Source organism: Athene noctua, chromosome 5 (assembly GCF_965140245.1).
Source record: "Athene noctua chromosome 5, bAthNoc1.hap1.1, whole genome shotgun sequence".
NCBI classification, from domain to species: Eukaryota; Metazoa; Chordata; class Aves; order Strigiformes; family Strigidae; genus Athene; species Athene noctua.
The window spans coordinates 54,110,154-54,126,712 of NC_134041.1; the positions used below are offsets into that span (position 1 = coordinate 54,110,154).

Here is a 16,559-nt window from a genome sequence, read left to right on the forward strand (position 1 = left end):
ATTTGCTATCTTTTCACTTGATCCTTTCCAACGTGATGTGACCAGGGCCTTTTAAATAATTTTTTGAATGGTATATGCTCCCTTGTCTGGAGTATCTTTTGTCATTTCCTTGGAATAATATTCCACTCCGAAAGTGAGATATGTCTTTGTAGCAATATTTTGTATCTTCCCCTCATAGTGCATTTCTAACAGTATAGATATGAGTTAAGAATATTGTAAACAGGGGCCAGGGAGTCATTCATAACACTCAGAACTACAAGGCTCTTGCTTTCAATTCTGTTTAGGGTTGCTCACAGTATTTGAAGGGTGAAAATGACAAATGTTTGCTTGTTTACTTTTTCTTTTTTTCCCCCTGCCACTTGGGGTGCAAATTTTCTGTCACTTCTTATAAGGCAAAGCCTCAGTAAATATGTATGACCTGAGTTGTAATTACAAGTCTCCAAAGGACTTGCATGCTTCTGTCATTCACTAAAGGGGCAATTCCTGACTCAGCTTGCAGGGGAAGAGCAGCAGGAGCAGTTCTGAGCACCGGAGTATGTGGAACAATAGTCTGCAGAAGTTCCCTACATGAAACTACTAATTGTTTGAAAGGATAAGACAGGGCAAAACACAGGGTAGAAGGAGGACATAGGATCAGGATTATTATATCCACTAGGTAATATTTAGGGTTGCTGTTTAATCTATGCAGACTTGAGAAACTGTGGCAAAACTACAGGAGCCATTTCACAACTGGTGGGGAATGAGCTACATGGGCAGTAGTCAGTGCTCTTCCATCACTTTTTAGCATCAAGGCAGCTCTGAAGGAGCACACTGCACATCTTCTGAATTGTGTAAGAGCCAAACTCATCTAAGTCCAAAGACTTCTTGAAACTCCTGCAAGACAGACAGAGCCATGCTGGCTCTGAAAGCTGTCTGGTTATTTACAGTAGGACAGAATCTATAGAGCTACAGAATTCCTCTTTCAAAATAATTATTTACTACTGAGTAACTGATGAACAGAGTCAGCAAAATTATATCCACAATAGTAAAAGATTTTAGTGGTGAGAATTCATGCTAGACTTGCTCTTCTAATTATTGACCCGGCTGAATGCTCATTTGTATAATTTTTAAGCCAGTGTCATTTGTTGAATAGTCTTACTTCTAGATTAGCCAGTGCAAATAAGGAAAATATCTCATTTGATATGTAGCCTGTATTACTGAGCTACAAATGTTAGTAAAATATTTATTTTTTAAATTGAAATTCTTAGATTATGAAATCTTAGTTTTCCTGTGGAAGGTTTAGACTGCTGAAAAGGAAGCAGAGAAGAATACCCTTCAGTCTCACCTGAAGTGTTCCCTGACTGCACCTTATGAGAGGTCACAAAACCATATGTTAGGTTTTTTCAAAAAAAGCCATTTACAATGTTAAGTTTACAGTTTAACAAGATATCCAGGACACTTAAAAAAAATATTTCCATTTTCAAATTCACATAGTGTTTGGAAAACCTAATGATCACCTGGCATGTCAATAAGAACATAGTAGCACTTCTTGGAGTGGCTGAATAAAGGTAAGCAAGTAAGGAAGGAACCGTTACTGAGATCTTGAGTAGGTTCACTGAAATAAACAGGTAACCAACAGTAGATGATACTTAGGTGTACAGATAAAAAAAATCTGTGAAGGTACAGAAGAAAACTATGAATATCTAATACTCTCTGCTTAGCTTTAGACCCTCATTGCCAAATCTATGAGGTGTAGTGTGCTATCAACTAAATCAGAACTGAGGATGCTCAACGTCCCACGGGGCTCCATTGGGAAGCATTGCAAGTATCTTTCCTGTGTTTATAAGGGAGAATTATTTAGATTTAATCATTCCTCAAAAAGCAAAGTCAGCATCCAGCCTGTGAGCCCAACTCAGAAAACCTAGTCCACAAGCTCATTGCACTTACTATATCAAAACCAAGTAAAAAACTTAGAAATGCAGTGACCTACTTTCAAATCTTGCTCCAGCTTACGATCACCAGAGTGCAGATAGAAAACACGCCTTATTGATTTCTTCTCCCTGCTATTACTATTGGCAGGTTGTTTTAACAGAAAAGGAAAAGGCAGGAGTAGGTTATAAACCGGGACTGTGTTTTTGTATTGCACTGTAAGCAATTCCTGGGATCCTCTGCAGTCAGCTACAAATGTGCTGGAATTGTATTCCTGTTGCTGTAATAAAATTTTCTATATTTAGCTATCCCCTATCTTCAAAGTTGGTTGGAGGCACCTGGCAGAATGATCAATTAATTAAGCTCCTGCCCCATAGTTAGACCTCACATGGCTTTACTGCTAAGCAAGGTACAACATTGTCATCCACGAACTTTGCAGTTATTGACTATTTGATGTAAATATTTTTTTTACTCTTCTGCTTTGACATATGAATATAAATCTTCAAACTGCTACCTTTGGAAACAGAGTCAAGAGAACTGGATACGAAATGCAGTTGTAAATGGGCTTCTGTCTTGGATTTTGTCCATGTGATTCCTCAGCTTTTTCCTTAATGCTTGATCTTTTTCCCAGCTTTAAGTGTGGTATAGTTTTGTCCCACAGGCAATGAACCTGAAAAATTATGTTCTTGATGTGTGTACTCCTTAGTTTTCGTTTTATTTCTTTTAATCATCTCTCTTTGTAATGCTGGATTCTGTTTGAATATTGCTTTTAGCGCTCCTTGGTTTTCAACTTTGTACAGCAGGAGGAAGTTTCTTAGGTTTTAAAAAATATAATTAGGGAGCCCATCATAAGGATTAGCAACTATTTGTATTTTTGCTCCTTTAATGTAGTAACTTTTATGTATTATTATAGTGGTAACTGTTTAACAAAATTATAAAATTTTGTATTTTTGTTTATTGATACTGCATGTGATCATCTTCTTTTAGTGGTCTACAGTACTCCATTCTCTAGGTAATCTTCACATCATTATTTCTAATCCTTCATAGAAGCAACTAATGATGATTACCTGCTTATTTAGACCAAGTGTAAGTTACATTAACTGACTTTCTTATTATTTTAATTATATATCAACAGTTTGAAATAATAAAAAATTTGTGATCATGTGTTCATTTATAAAAGATTTGGGTTGTTAGAATACTGGAGTACATGTTATTCATTTTATCACACAGCTGACATCAAACAACATACAAAGTCTAGCTTTGCTCTATAAGTAACCTAAGGCTATTCTTGATGAATATTTATGCTGAATTTATTGAACCCACTCAGTGGCAATATTTTCAGTAGTATTCAGTATTTTAAATTAAATATGTGCCCATCTATAAATTTTAGTCTTGAACAAAACACAGGTATCAGATTAAAATAAAATGTTGTCTCATATAAGCAATCCAGAAAGGTTAAACTTGTACTTGGTCTGAAGTGATTTTTAGCTGTAGCTAAAACTTCTTATCACAGGGATTTAAATTTGTCATCTTAGAAGAAAATCACAAACTCTGCCCCATCCTTATAATCTTGTCATGATGGTTTAATCGTGTTCACTTCCTTCTTTCTGTTCCAGGTCCTCCAGCACCTGAAAGATCTTGAAATGCGGGAAACGCAAATCTGTGACTATGAGAAGAAAATAGAAGAGTCTGGGATTAAATTAAAACAGCTACAAGACCACTGTGAAGCTGTGAGAACAGAGAGGAAACTGTACAGAAAAAATCTGATTGAAGCTAAGGTAGAAGGATAAGTTTTTCCTTGTGTTTCTTTCTCTGCTCTTGGTTTGGTTTTGTTTTTTTTCCAGATCTAATTTGAATTTGTTAAAAGGAAAGCACACTGGATAAATGTCAGAAGTGGTTTCTTCATTCCTGTGTGTTTTAGGGAAATGAATGTTTTAGGTTCCTGGTATTTTATCTGGACAGTTTGTATTTAGACTGGAAATCAGAGTCCACAGTCATCATGTGGCAATATTCCTGCTTTAAACCATGCATAAAACCATGGTACACTGGAATCAGAAAACCTTATCAGAGAAGAAACTTTTTCCTTTCCATCCTGGCTTTACTCTGTTTTATCTCTTTAGGAGTTGTCTGCATGTATGGGAAATAGGGTATAAGGGGAATAATATTGGCTCCTTAGCCCTGAATGAGTATGCACGTGATCATGAATCATGATTTAGAAAGCAGAGAGGAACACTTTCCTAGCTGAAGTGGAATTTTCTTACAGAACATAATGCTTCCACCTCACTTGTTCATTTCAGATAGTGTAATTTTCCTCAGATAATGATTCTCTCCATTCATATCTCTTTCTTGGGGGTCTTACTAACAATACTAGAGGAAGAGAACAGATCACTCAAGGATACATTCTGCTATTCCGATGTAAAGATCTAAAACACTACACAAATCCTACTGCAATTGGCAGAGACTGGGTCCTTGGATAGCTGTGATTAACAGCCTTGGGTTATTTCAGAGTAAGGATTTATAACATAAACCTGTGTAGCAGATTACAAATTTACACTTTGGTTTGAATAGGTTGGTGTTTTGCTTGAGAAGCAGATGGCAATGAACTGTCCAAGCTCCTATCCAACTGTGTGCTGAATTTGATTATGAATGAACCATTTAGCCATTTATGTGGGACACTTTACTTTTGTCTGCCTTTCATCAGTGGATGCAGTGCTGGGATTCTCACTGCTCCCAAACAATTTCTTAGGAGAATTAAGGGTGAAAAATTGCAACACTGATATTTATTTTTTTTTTTTATTTTTAAAATATACAACATAAATTTGCTTACCTATAAACAACTAGCATCTATGTGCTGAATTATAAAATGAAGCAGTGAACTCATCAGCCTTTTCAGGTTTTGAATATTAAATGGTGGTATACACAATGCTGTTCATGATTCCAGTTGTTAGAGGCTGGCGTTTAGACTTTAATAGCTTACTTTGCTTACCATAAAAATTTTTTGGTAAGTGCTGTGTAAGAAGATAGCTGACTCCAAAAAATCTTTTGGCCAAGGCAATGTTATCTGTAGCAGTGAAAAAATAACCATTCATAGTTCAGTAAGAGGTCATCCAGCCATGAAAAGAAAAAAAAAAAGTGTTGGGTTTAAATTTATGATAAATTCTTTTTCCCTTTGGGAAGTAAAACAAATTTTCACAAGCTTGTTTAGATGAAGTTATATGTAAGTGTTTTTGGATTGCTTAATGTGGAAAGATCTCCTGTTGCCCACCTGTTAATGATCTCTAAAGTAATATTCAGCTCAGTAAAATCTCTTGGAAAAGATGTGCTGGCAGGCTGTTGATATGAGATAATATATGATGCTTTAATCCTTGGGGTTTCTTTTGATATTAGGAGCTCATTTGTTTAAGAAAGTTGATTAGGAGACCTGTTTGCAAAAATTGTGTGTTCTTACTGTTCATTAAATACAGAATTAGGAATGTATTTGGGTATATGTCTGGGCACCATATTTTAAATCTCTCTCATCTTCTACAATATTGAAGAGATTTATAAGCTATTTAACAAAGATAGCTTTTAATATGACTTTTACATTCACAGAAGTGACTGAACATGCAAACAGGTGGGCCTAATAGTATATTGCTACATTTATTTCTGGTTCATTTAATTTGCCAAGTAAATTGGAATCCATGTATTTTAGTTTTGAGGGCTGTCACATTACTAATCAGTATTTTCTCTGTAGTGTTTGTGAAGACTGCCATGATTCAAGACGTGGCTTAACTATGTTAAGCATTTAATGTAAGAAGACATCACTCATTTGTCAAGTAAATCCACACGTATGGTGGACAGTGCTGAAAGAGCTCTAAGCCATGCTGGTTTTGTACTGAAACAGAATATATACACATGAAAGGTTATGATGTCTTCTCGATGAGGTGGCAGCCTCTGGCAGAGGAGTAACACCTTCTAAAGCTACTTCCATTAGCTACAGAAGAGCATGTCTGTCTAAGCACTGAATTTATTAGCTTCCATTTCATGTCACAACATGCACTGTCACTGCAAGGAGTTGAAACTATTTCTTAATTTTGTATGGGCAGGCAGCTCTGTGCTGTGAGTAGAAGTATTCCTAGTGACCTGATCTCTCTGTAGTGCTCTGAGACTTTTTGATCTGTGTTTTGATCTTAAAACATATGCTAAATATTCACTTATCAGGGACTTCTCAATCTCTGAGCACACTGTTTCCCCCCTTGCACCTATGTGCAAGAGAGAATGAACATAAGCATTTCCTGTGCTCCCTTGCAGGGAGGTTTCTTACTTATGGGTATGTTCATTTACACAAAACCAGCTTCTCTCCAAACGTTTGTGCCCAACTGCACACAACCTTATTGAAAAACACATTACTGGAAGCATGAATACAAATGAATAGGATCAGAATCTTATTAATTTCGATTGACTGCTAATTCTTATCATGTGTCCAGTACTTTAAATGGCTTGTTATACTCATAATTGATGGTCATTATTTTTGCCAATGTATCTTATAAAGGCTTTTTTACTGCACTATCATGCTAGCATAAGCAAGAAGTTGTCATTTAATGAAACTGGTTTGGTCTGCTGGATTAAAAAGTAATGTCTTGTAGTATGTACAACAGACCTTCCCTCAAGCACTGTGATTACATTTTCCAGTATCAAAATATCCTGAACTCCTAATCACAGACTTGCTCTTTTTTGATCCCTCTCCGTGATCACACTTCTGTCCTATTAGGATGAGATAGCAGAAATGAAGAGGAAACTGAAAACTCTGACACATCAGGTGGATCAGCTGAAAGAGGAGATCACAGATAAAGAAGCAGCCCTTGTGAAAGCACATCTAGAACATCAGCAAACAGAGAAGGAGAAGGAATCATTGAAAGTAAGAGCCTTTACATATATGCCTTCTTACAAAGAATGGTTTCCATATTTTTGCAGACTGCATTATGTTCCTGGTCTGTGGTAGTTGTTTTGCTGTATTTTAATAAACTATTCTGTAATTGAAGCACAAGATCTCAGTACCCTCCAGAGGTATTAGTTACACAAATTTTCCGTGTATCTGACAAATTTAGTCCCTCCCTATAATTATAACCAGAAAGGTCCTGGATTGTCTGTTGGAAGCTTTAAATCTCTTGGTGACTGAACATTTTCACAAAAAAGTTCCATTTTGCTTGCAGAAATATGGATTTTGGGGATAGCCTGATTCTAGCAAACTTTTTAATATAGACCCTTATAATTCAAGTTTTTCTTTTTAAAAACTTTTCTCTCTGCTGTATTTAAATACAAACCCCATTATGTTACACTTCATAACCTTGTATTTCTGTGTGACTAGCAAGCATTAGTCTTCTGGGAATTAGGCAGTGCCTTTTAGTGGGTCCCTCTGCACAGAAAATTATTTTAATATTGTGGTATAAAGCAGCAAGAATCTGTTTTAAATCAAACGAAATCTGAGCTTGAAGCTCTGGTGGTTCTTCTCAGCACTGGCTGCAGCCCATCCTTAGATAAGCTATTAGATTTGTGGCGATATCTCAACCCCATTTGCTGCACTCGTGAAAGATTTAAGGAGTTAGTGTCCACAGCAGCTTATTTTTTCTCTTCACTAAGCACTAGAAAAAAAACAAAACCAGGAAACAAACAACAGTCCCCCAAAGCAAAAGTCCCCTGCCACTTTCCACAATGTTTTCTTTTGTCAGTTTATTGCTATACTGCAATGACTCCTTGAGTTTTCTGCCCCTCTCAGCACATTACAGTTATGACAAGATGTCAATAGAGCTTTGTAAAAAGGTGATGAATTTGTGTTCTTGTACCTGATCTGTCTCAGAGTTGTTCTATCAGTGATGGAGAAGTCAAACAACGTCTCATTTCCTCTGTGCAGCTTTCTGCCTTAACTAGTCCCCAATTTGGTCTCATCACCTCAGAACTGTCTGCCATCTGTTTGACAAACATATGATTGCTACATGGTTTACCCACTCAATTATTCACTAGCAAGTATGTCCATACACTGACATCACATTACTGACTAGCTTCAGGGCATTGTGGTCCTCTACCTGAGTGTCTCTGCTGAATGCTAAAGCAGAAGAGAATTCAAAGAGGGAGCCGTTTGACACAGGCACAAAAGAACCCAATTATTTGTGTAGCAAGCTGGCTTCAATTTGTCCTGTTTGTACTTATGTGAAGGAAGCAAGCAAGCTGTTCCTGGAAAATCAGTTTAAAGAATGCACTAAATCATGGAGGACTGGGATTCATAGGAATGATATTATACAGTAATTGGATTTATGCTTGCCTCAGCTATCATAAAGGCCTTAAAAACGTGTAATCATGGTAAATGAAACAGAGGATGCCTGATGCAAGCTCCATACGATGCCATCTTTTCGTTTCAGTTGGCCTTTATACAGGCTTGCGAATCAGACTGGTTTGACAAAGCATCCAAATGTTGAAAAATACATATCTGAAAGCTGTAAGAACTATGGCCCTCCATGTCTGAGCTGCTGTCAGGTGCTTTTGTATATTTTTATAGATGTTCATGCATGTCTTTTTTAACATTTTCTAGAAATCTGGATGTAAAATCTGACTTACTGGTATTTCTGCATTCTGTGTCCAGCCCCAGTCATCTTCTATAAAATTTATACTTTCCTCCCACCTCTAGAACAAATAAAAACTCCTCTTCACTTACACTAATATTTCAGGATCTAAACAGGGATTTGGTTTGAATTTGCTTTGAGATATTGCATAGGTCCCATATAAATTCTTCTTTCTTCCTAACTATTTTTCAGTTCTTACAAACTCTCTGACCCAACTTGAAATGAGCTGTGCTGATTTACAGCAGTTTCAGACCTGACCATTTTTCTGCTTGCACAGTGACTGTGTTTATTCATTTCCTTTTCTCTTACCTAATGTACACACAACCTCATACTGTTGTTTTTAGCATATTTAATCTACTTGAAAGTCCTGTTATCTTGTGGGGCCTTTGTGTGGCTTCAAGTATTTATGTTCCTTACTGTACAAGGCAGTTCAGATTTATTTTAACTTAGTGCATTCCAGTGAGGAGATTTGTTTATATGAATGTTTGCTGCCAACATCTAATGCCACTTCTTGTTTACAACTCATATTTTTTCTGACATAAGGAGAACATAGAATTTTGATATATTAAAAAAATATTATCCAGCAATGCCAAACGCATGAGCAGTTTTACATTTGTAGACAGCTTTTGCACAGTGTTGATTGCATTTCAATATGAAGTGGCTTGCATTTTTATTCGGCTGATGGATTCTGATGAACATCTAACACTGAGTAAGAGAGATATGAGTGTTGCACATATGGGAAAATGAGAATTTTATTAAAGAAAATAAGAATGGAACAAGCTATTTTATTATGGTGATGGAACTGTTTGTCTTAAATTAATATTTTTGCAGATGCAGCCTCCATCACAGCCTTGTTCTTTCAGCATTGGATGATGCTCTTTCCCAAAAGGTAGCTTGAACATCATCCTTTGTAAGGGTCAGAGTTGTGACAAAGTCTTTGAATCAAGGCTTGAAAGTTTTCTTATCTGTGAAAATGGACTGTAGTCAGCTAGTTCCATCTTAGCTCTAACTAATTGCCTAGCAATGATAGAAATTTCTAATAATCCAAGAAGACCTTATTAGTTTTTATCTACATATATGCCTTGCCTTAAATTATAGAGTTCATGAGAGTGGGATAGAATTATTGGGCACATTTTGCTGTTAGTTTATGTTAGTGGTGTGCAATAACTGTAACAGTGTGTTACTTCTCCTGCGTTTACGGACAGCCCCTCTTTTCCCAGTCTTCCTCATCTACACATCCACTAAAAAAGTGCTAAAGATCTTTAATTTTGCTGTTCCATGCCTGGTTGCCATCTTCTCCACCAATTCTGTTATTCCAGTCTGAAGCCTGACCTGAGCTGATGCTGATTGTATTACATAGCATAGATTGTTGCCCTTTCCAGCAAGGTGAATTATACTTTCTCACATCCCAGACTGACTTTGAACTTTGAATAACAACACCGTTGAAAAGCTTTCCAAATATGCCCTATTTAATTTTTAAAAATTTTTTATTAAATGAGACATCCCTGAATCGCAACTTGAACCATTGTCATAGATAAAAATCCATTCAAATTTCTAGTGTATAATGCAATGATATTAAAATACTGTTGGAGAACGGCTTGCAGAGAGCAAGGCCATGGGTCTCTGCAGAAGCTGATTGCAGCCATCTGAGGTAAACAGAGGAGAAAACCCAGGGTACAGTTATGCTAACAACAGACTGTTATGTTAACAAAGAGAGAAACTGAGGTACATTATGACCTTGTATATGATAAGGGAACGGCCCTGGGAGAAAAAACAGGTTCAGAAGAGGGAAGATGTTATGACATGTCTGAGATGCCACAGGGGGCTGGGACATTATAATGTAGCTTTTTACATGTATCCAATAGATTTGTGAGTAGTATGCATGATTATTGTAGAGTGCTTATATAAGGTATGATTTCTTTCAATAAAGTTGAAGCTTGCTCTATCATTCACATTGAATCGGCTGCTTGCTTCCTCCGCCCGCCGCAAAATACTGTTTCCAACATTTCTCTATGGGTCTTCGTGCTTGCTTGTATTAGTGATTTATTCTCAGAAAACTAACAAAATATGTACCTCTCAGGAAACGAAAAGAATATATGAGATTTTATTAAAATTCTAACTTTTAATCCCAGGTTTATGTAATGGGAAGTTGTTACTAAGTGCAGTTTACCTATATTCTTTGACTCCATCAGACTGAACTGCTTAAGATGAAAAAACAGGCTCTGGAAACGAAACAGTTTATAGAAAATCAGGAGGCAGAAGAGAGAAAACTCCTAAAAATCATTGCTGAAGCTGATACTGAGAGGCTGAAGCAGAAGAAGGAATGTGACCAGGTAGGGATCTCTAATTTGGCTTTTCAAACACACTGCATTCTGTTCCTTCATTTGTCCAGTGTATTTTTGAGATCAGCATACTCAGCTACTGTAAATGTGGTACTACTCAAGCTTTGTAGTGCTGTTGAAACAAAAAAGTTAATATACTGAAGTGAACGGAATACATAGTTTAACCTATTGATGTGTCTGAACCCTTACAGGGGAAACTATTAGTCCCTTGCCATATTTCTTTCACTAGTAACAGCGAAACCTCTTAATGCACATGATTTTGACTGATGCAAATATAGTCACAATACTTTGGAATTGTACTGAGGAACTATAACTATCGCTGTGCCCTGCGCCCTTAGATTACCAATGAGAGAGATATCCTGGGGTCCCAGCTTGTTCAGCGCAATGATGAAGTGGCTCTGCTCTATGAAAAGATAAAAATCCAGCAGTCCATCTTAAACAACGGTGAAACCCAATACCAACAGAGAATAGAAGACATCCGACTTCTCAAGCTGGAGATCAAAAAACTGCGGCGTGAGAAGGGAATACTTGGCAAGAATGTGGCTAATGTAGAGGAGCTCAGGTAGAAAATCTGATTGAATACGTTTCCATAGTGACTGCACCCATGTTTCTGTGTTTGAGACAGAAAATATGTTTTATGCGTGGTAAAGATTTCCATCAACAAACATTACACCTTGGAGAAGGGGATTGTTTGGTTTGACCTCAAACACAGACTGGATTAAATTTATGCAACAATTTATCAGCAATGAAGAAAATTAAAATATAGGAAGGAGGAAAGGAGGAAAAAAGACATCTTGGCCAAAGTTGAAATAGTTTCTGTATTTTCCCTTGTACTGTGAGTTACTGCCTACAGAATAAACCTGACAGACATCAGCAAAAAAGGTGTTCATAGTTCAGTGAGCTACTTAGTGGAACCCGAGGCCCAAATTAGTGGAACTGCTTTTTATTAGGCAATCCACAGAGGATGGGGAATACTTGACATATTTATAACAAACCTCTGCACATTTTCAGAGCTCTCTCCTTCCAGATTTATATGCAGACTTGCTCTCTGAGAAAGATTTAGTTAAATTTTCATTGAAGGTTGTGTTTCTTTAAAACAGAAGTTTAATAGTCCCAGCCTGATTTATCTCCTCCTCCTCTGGCTTAATGCTTCCTTTCTTTTTTACTCTCCTATATTTGAGGTGTAGACTTTGCTGATGGGAAACTATTGTAATTTTCTATAGAATCAGTCCTGGTTTGTAAGGAGAGACAACTATGTTTTTAGCAGATAACAGTCATACTAATTTTATGTAGCCACCACAGTCTTGGGTGAGATCTCTAGCTTAACTATATCAGTATAATTCCATGGCTTTCACCATAACAAATGAACTTCAGTCTGTGGTCAGTCCCATTGACTCCAGTGGAAGTATGCCAGTTTGATTTGGTGTAACAGAAAAGAGAACTGGGTACAAAACATTAGCAATTGCAGTTTTCATCGACTGACTGCAGACAGGAATAGGATTTGAACTTACTGCCCAAATGCATTCAGCTGAAAGTCTGTTACTGTATTGAAACTCAGTGATGGAATTGAAGTATACTGCAATGCATGCCATGATGGGTGGATCAATTCTTGCTAACTGCAGCAGCAGTCACAGACTTTAATGAAGTCCAAAACCATCATGAAAACTGCCTGTCGAAAGACTCCATTTATCACTAGTGCTGCTAATTAGCTTTCTTGATTTGCCAATTGGAGATGTGTTTTTTTTCCTCTTTCATAACTTTGTCCAACTCACAGTTAAAAAGGCCCTTTTCTCTTTAGAGAGCTAAATGCAACTCTGAGCTTATCAGGAAAAGATTCAGTGGTGGAGTAGGAACATGGTGATCCTACATGCCCGTTCCCCTTGGAGCACTTACATAATCCACCCACTAAAGTGTAAGGGTTGGACCATTGCAAAATGTGTCTTTTTTTTCCTGCCCCTCAATCCCCCATCCCCACCATAAGAGCTTAGTTGTCAAAGCATCTTGGGAGTACTCAATTTTAGATTCAGCAGTAAATCACCCCTGAAATTCCTTGAGGAGAGGTAATAAATCAAATTGGGGTTCTCTAAAGAACAGCATCATCATACATAGGTCCTAGAGTGTGTTTTATTTACTGGATTGTGTGAGCCATGTAGATTTAAAAATTTCTTTCAAGCGCAAGCTGTTAGATTCAATACCAGTGTAACAGGGCATGACTCCATAACTGATTTATAGGTTATTCTAGATGATGTCCTTCTGGCCTTAATGTGTATGGTAAGATGTGGGCAGTGAGATTCAGTAGGCTGTGGAATAGAGTCCCCAGGAACTGACAAAAAGTCCCTTTTTTGAGCCATTCCTACTAAAGCGAGTGAAGATGTCTAACTGTGTTATCTTATGGTTCCACCTGTTCAGTGACATCAGCGTTGACTATTAATCACAAGAGTCACTTTGCCAGTGCTGTAGTGCATGGGAGAATGATTTGTTAATGTCCCTATTAGAGCTCTGGTCACACTGATGTAGTTTTGGTGTGTTATTTTTTCTTTTTGTTTTATACTGGTCTTAAGACAGGAGGTTCATCGTATGCAGAAGGAACTATTAAAAGAACAAACTCGATGCAAACTTTTGGAAGGAGAACTGGAGAATCCCTTGAATGTTCACAGATGGAGAAAACTAGAGGTGATGTGTCAGCATTTCAAGTTCCCAAAGCCCATATTACCAAATCAGTGACACAGCACAAAGCCTATTTCGTTCACTGTTATGCAAATTATGTGGAGGGGCAGACAGACCGAAATTTCCATAGTATCAGTCAAATGGTTAACTGCTGAATGGTTTCCTTGCACAATGCAATCAGGGTTATTTTTGTGTCACTTTCTCAATGAAAAATTTCAGAGGGATTTGTAGAGTCAGACAAATGCTAAAGGGAATAAGAATGCATAAGGTGAATTTAGGAGGAGGTGGTTCCTTAACATGGATGATGAGAAAGAGGATGATAGGGAAAAGATACAATCCTACCCTCACCAATTAGAGAGATATATATGGGAAGAAACCCAGAATTAGAAAGGCTCATAGAAGTCAAAATGTAAATTACATCTGTGAGCAAAGGAAGAGTCTCCACATAAACAGTGGTGGGTTCCCAAAGATAGCCATTCCAGGTAGTGTGAGTTCAACTGTTACCGAAAAAGAAAATCTAAATTTTCACACTATTTGAACCTGCCAAATGAAGGGGAAAAAAAAAAAATCCTTCAAGCACAGACCAAATATGTGAACATCAACTGGCATCACTGAATATTTTCAAAGTAAGTTAGAGCCAGCTGAGATTTTTCTATTGCATGGATCTCTGATCTGATGCCAGTTTGGGTTGCTTAGCTGCTCTTAATAATGAGTGGTAACATGCTAGTCCCTACAGAAGCAGAGCTGAATATTTTGGCTGTGCTTACTAACATGACAGTTCATTTCTGATCTTTCCATGCTGAGATTAAAGCTGATCAGTGTGCTTAGCTGTTCTCATGGAAGGGAAATAAAATGCAGAATGCTGAACTAGGTTAAAGACAGCTAGGTACAGTCTCCAGCAGCACCTTGTAATAAAGGAAAATCAGGCCAGTCAAAACATCCAGTGCTGTGAAAATTAATGTATGAAGAGACTGATAAAGAGAAATTACTTCTTTCCATTCTAGGTCACTGGTTTGTATTTGGAACACAGAAAGGCCAGCAGATGGCAAGATCCATATGAAATAATCCTTATGGGGTTTTGGTTCAATTCCTAATGGACAAATACCCTCATATCAATACAGTAGTCACACATTGGCAAGATGTTTGGACAGTGCTATAAAAAAAATCAAGGACTGAGTGGGTCATGGGGACTGAACTACTTTTTAGCCTGGTTTCTCAGGAAATGATGTTGTGTTGTAAGCAGTGCATGTGTATCTGTGTTAGTGTTCCAGTTACACTTGAATTGATTAGTCAATTTAGATAAAATCAAACAAAAGATTAAGAGCCATGAGATACCAAGTTCCTTATAAGCTCAAGCAAATTATACAGAGAGCAGGACTTTATTGGAACCTGTACTGCAGTGTGAGTTTAATCCTTATTGAGACACCACATGAGAGAGGAGAAGCCACATGGGAGAGAGGTGTTGTGAATCCCCAAGTGGGAAAAAGCTTCAGTCTGTTTGCCCTTTATTAAAGGATTCAACAAGAAGATACAAAGTGGTGGGAAAGTAAGCTTTGCTGGCTGCTCCTCACAGAATTATTTGTTTGCTCCTTAGAGCTTTCTTCAGGTACAATCTGTGACAAAAGAATGGAAAGGGGAGACAGACATCTACTAACTTCTGGTCTTCACAGGCTATGTAGACAGAGAGCAGCAGTATAGTGCCTACAGTCTGTCACCTTTTTAAGCACTTATTTCCATTGAAGAATGAGATTCTACACGTATGGACACTTTAAAGCCTCATAATAGTTCATAAATGTACCCCCATAATTTATTCCTCTTAACTTCTCAACCTGTTTTAAGACTATATTACTCTTTCTTTAGTACGGGGGGAAAATTTTTCTCTCCTTAAAACTCAATTGGCACTGTTTGAAGTTCTTGAAATCGTGGGAAGTACTTGCACTGCTCTTCATTTGTCAGTGGGCAGTTTCTGCTAAAAATTATATACTAACCTCCTTTTTTTTCCCCTGCCATGTGGTTCTACCAGTCTTTGTTGATTTGAGGGTAAGCTGTGAAGGGCTTGTGTTTATATTAATTGTTTTGAGGAGGATTCATGAGGGTAATAGTGTTAAACACAAGCATGGTCCAAATGATCTTCAAGAGGCAGAGACTCCAGTTTCAGGACTGCTTGTATACATACCATTTAAAAATACACCAAACACTCCCCCCTTGCCTCCCCCCATTTTATATTTGTCACTTTTGAACACTTAGACATTATGGTTTTCATTTGCATTCAAGAAACACTAACTTGTTATAATGTAAAACTTTTGAGACTGCTTTGCTCTTGTCTAGGCCAGTGACCCAAGTACCTATGAGCTGATTCAGAAAATACAGAGACTACAGAAGCAGCTTATCAGCAAGACAGGTGAAGTGATAGAGAAAGAATTGCTTCTTCAGGTACTTCAGTATCATTGTTTTGTTGTATCTTATTAACATATTTGACTTACCCTGCATTTTCTGTCTACTCAGATGTGCTTCCTGAATGTTATTTAGATGCATGACTTTAAATTTCTTTTGCATGCCCCTTAGATAGCTTTAGATGGCAGCACTGACTCACCGAAAGAGAACAATAGCATCTGATTAGTTGGTTTTTATATTCTGGTTACTGGTACCTGGACAACTCTGCAAAATAAAATTAAAGATTTGGTTTACTTTATTCATGTCATAGATCAGTCTTCAAGTCAGTGTTAGACTTTTGGAAATGCTTTTTTGTCCTTTTAAACATGCCTGTTATGGACAGGACATGAAGGAAAATCCTTGTTTGATTCCATTTGTGCTCAGCATGACTTTTGGCAGAATGAATCCTACAGAGTTTGTGTGACTTAGATATGTTGCTCTCTGAGCCATATTTGTCTTCATGGTCTTTGTGCTGAACTTTACCAAAAAATAATTTTTGTGATACTTACCTTTTTTAAACTGTATCAGATGTCCCTTAATCCCAGTGATACCAATAAGATCTATGTTGTAGAATCAAGGAGAGACTATATTCCTGTAGTGCAAACATTGCCAT

At 37.3% G+C, this 16,559-nt stretch overlaps 1 protein-coding gene across 1 annotated transcript in view; it reads left to right on the plus strand.

Annotated features, from left to right (window-relative positions):
* The window catches only part of CFAP58 (cilia and flagella associated protein 58), a 61,221-nt gene that overhangs the window by 21,612 nt on the left and 23,050 nt on the right, over positions 1-16,559 (plus strand). Inside the window, exons 10-15 of the mRNA XM_074908036.1 lie at positions 3,525-3,686; positions 6,659-6,805; positions 10,697-10,837; positions 11,185-11,408; positions 13,408-13,519; positions 15,842-15,946. Of these exons, the coding sequence (XP_074764137.1) occupies positions 3,525-3,686; positions 6,659-6,805; positions 10,697-10,837; positions 11,185-11,408; positions 13,408-13,519; positions 15,842-15,946 (891 nt within the window). The remainder of the gene's footprint in view (positions 1-3,524; positions 3,687-6,658; positions 6,806-10,696; positions 10,838-11,184; positions 11,409-13,407; positions 13,520-15,841; positions 15,947-16,559) is intronic.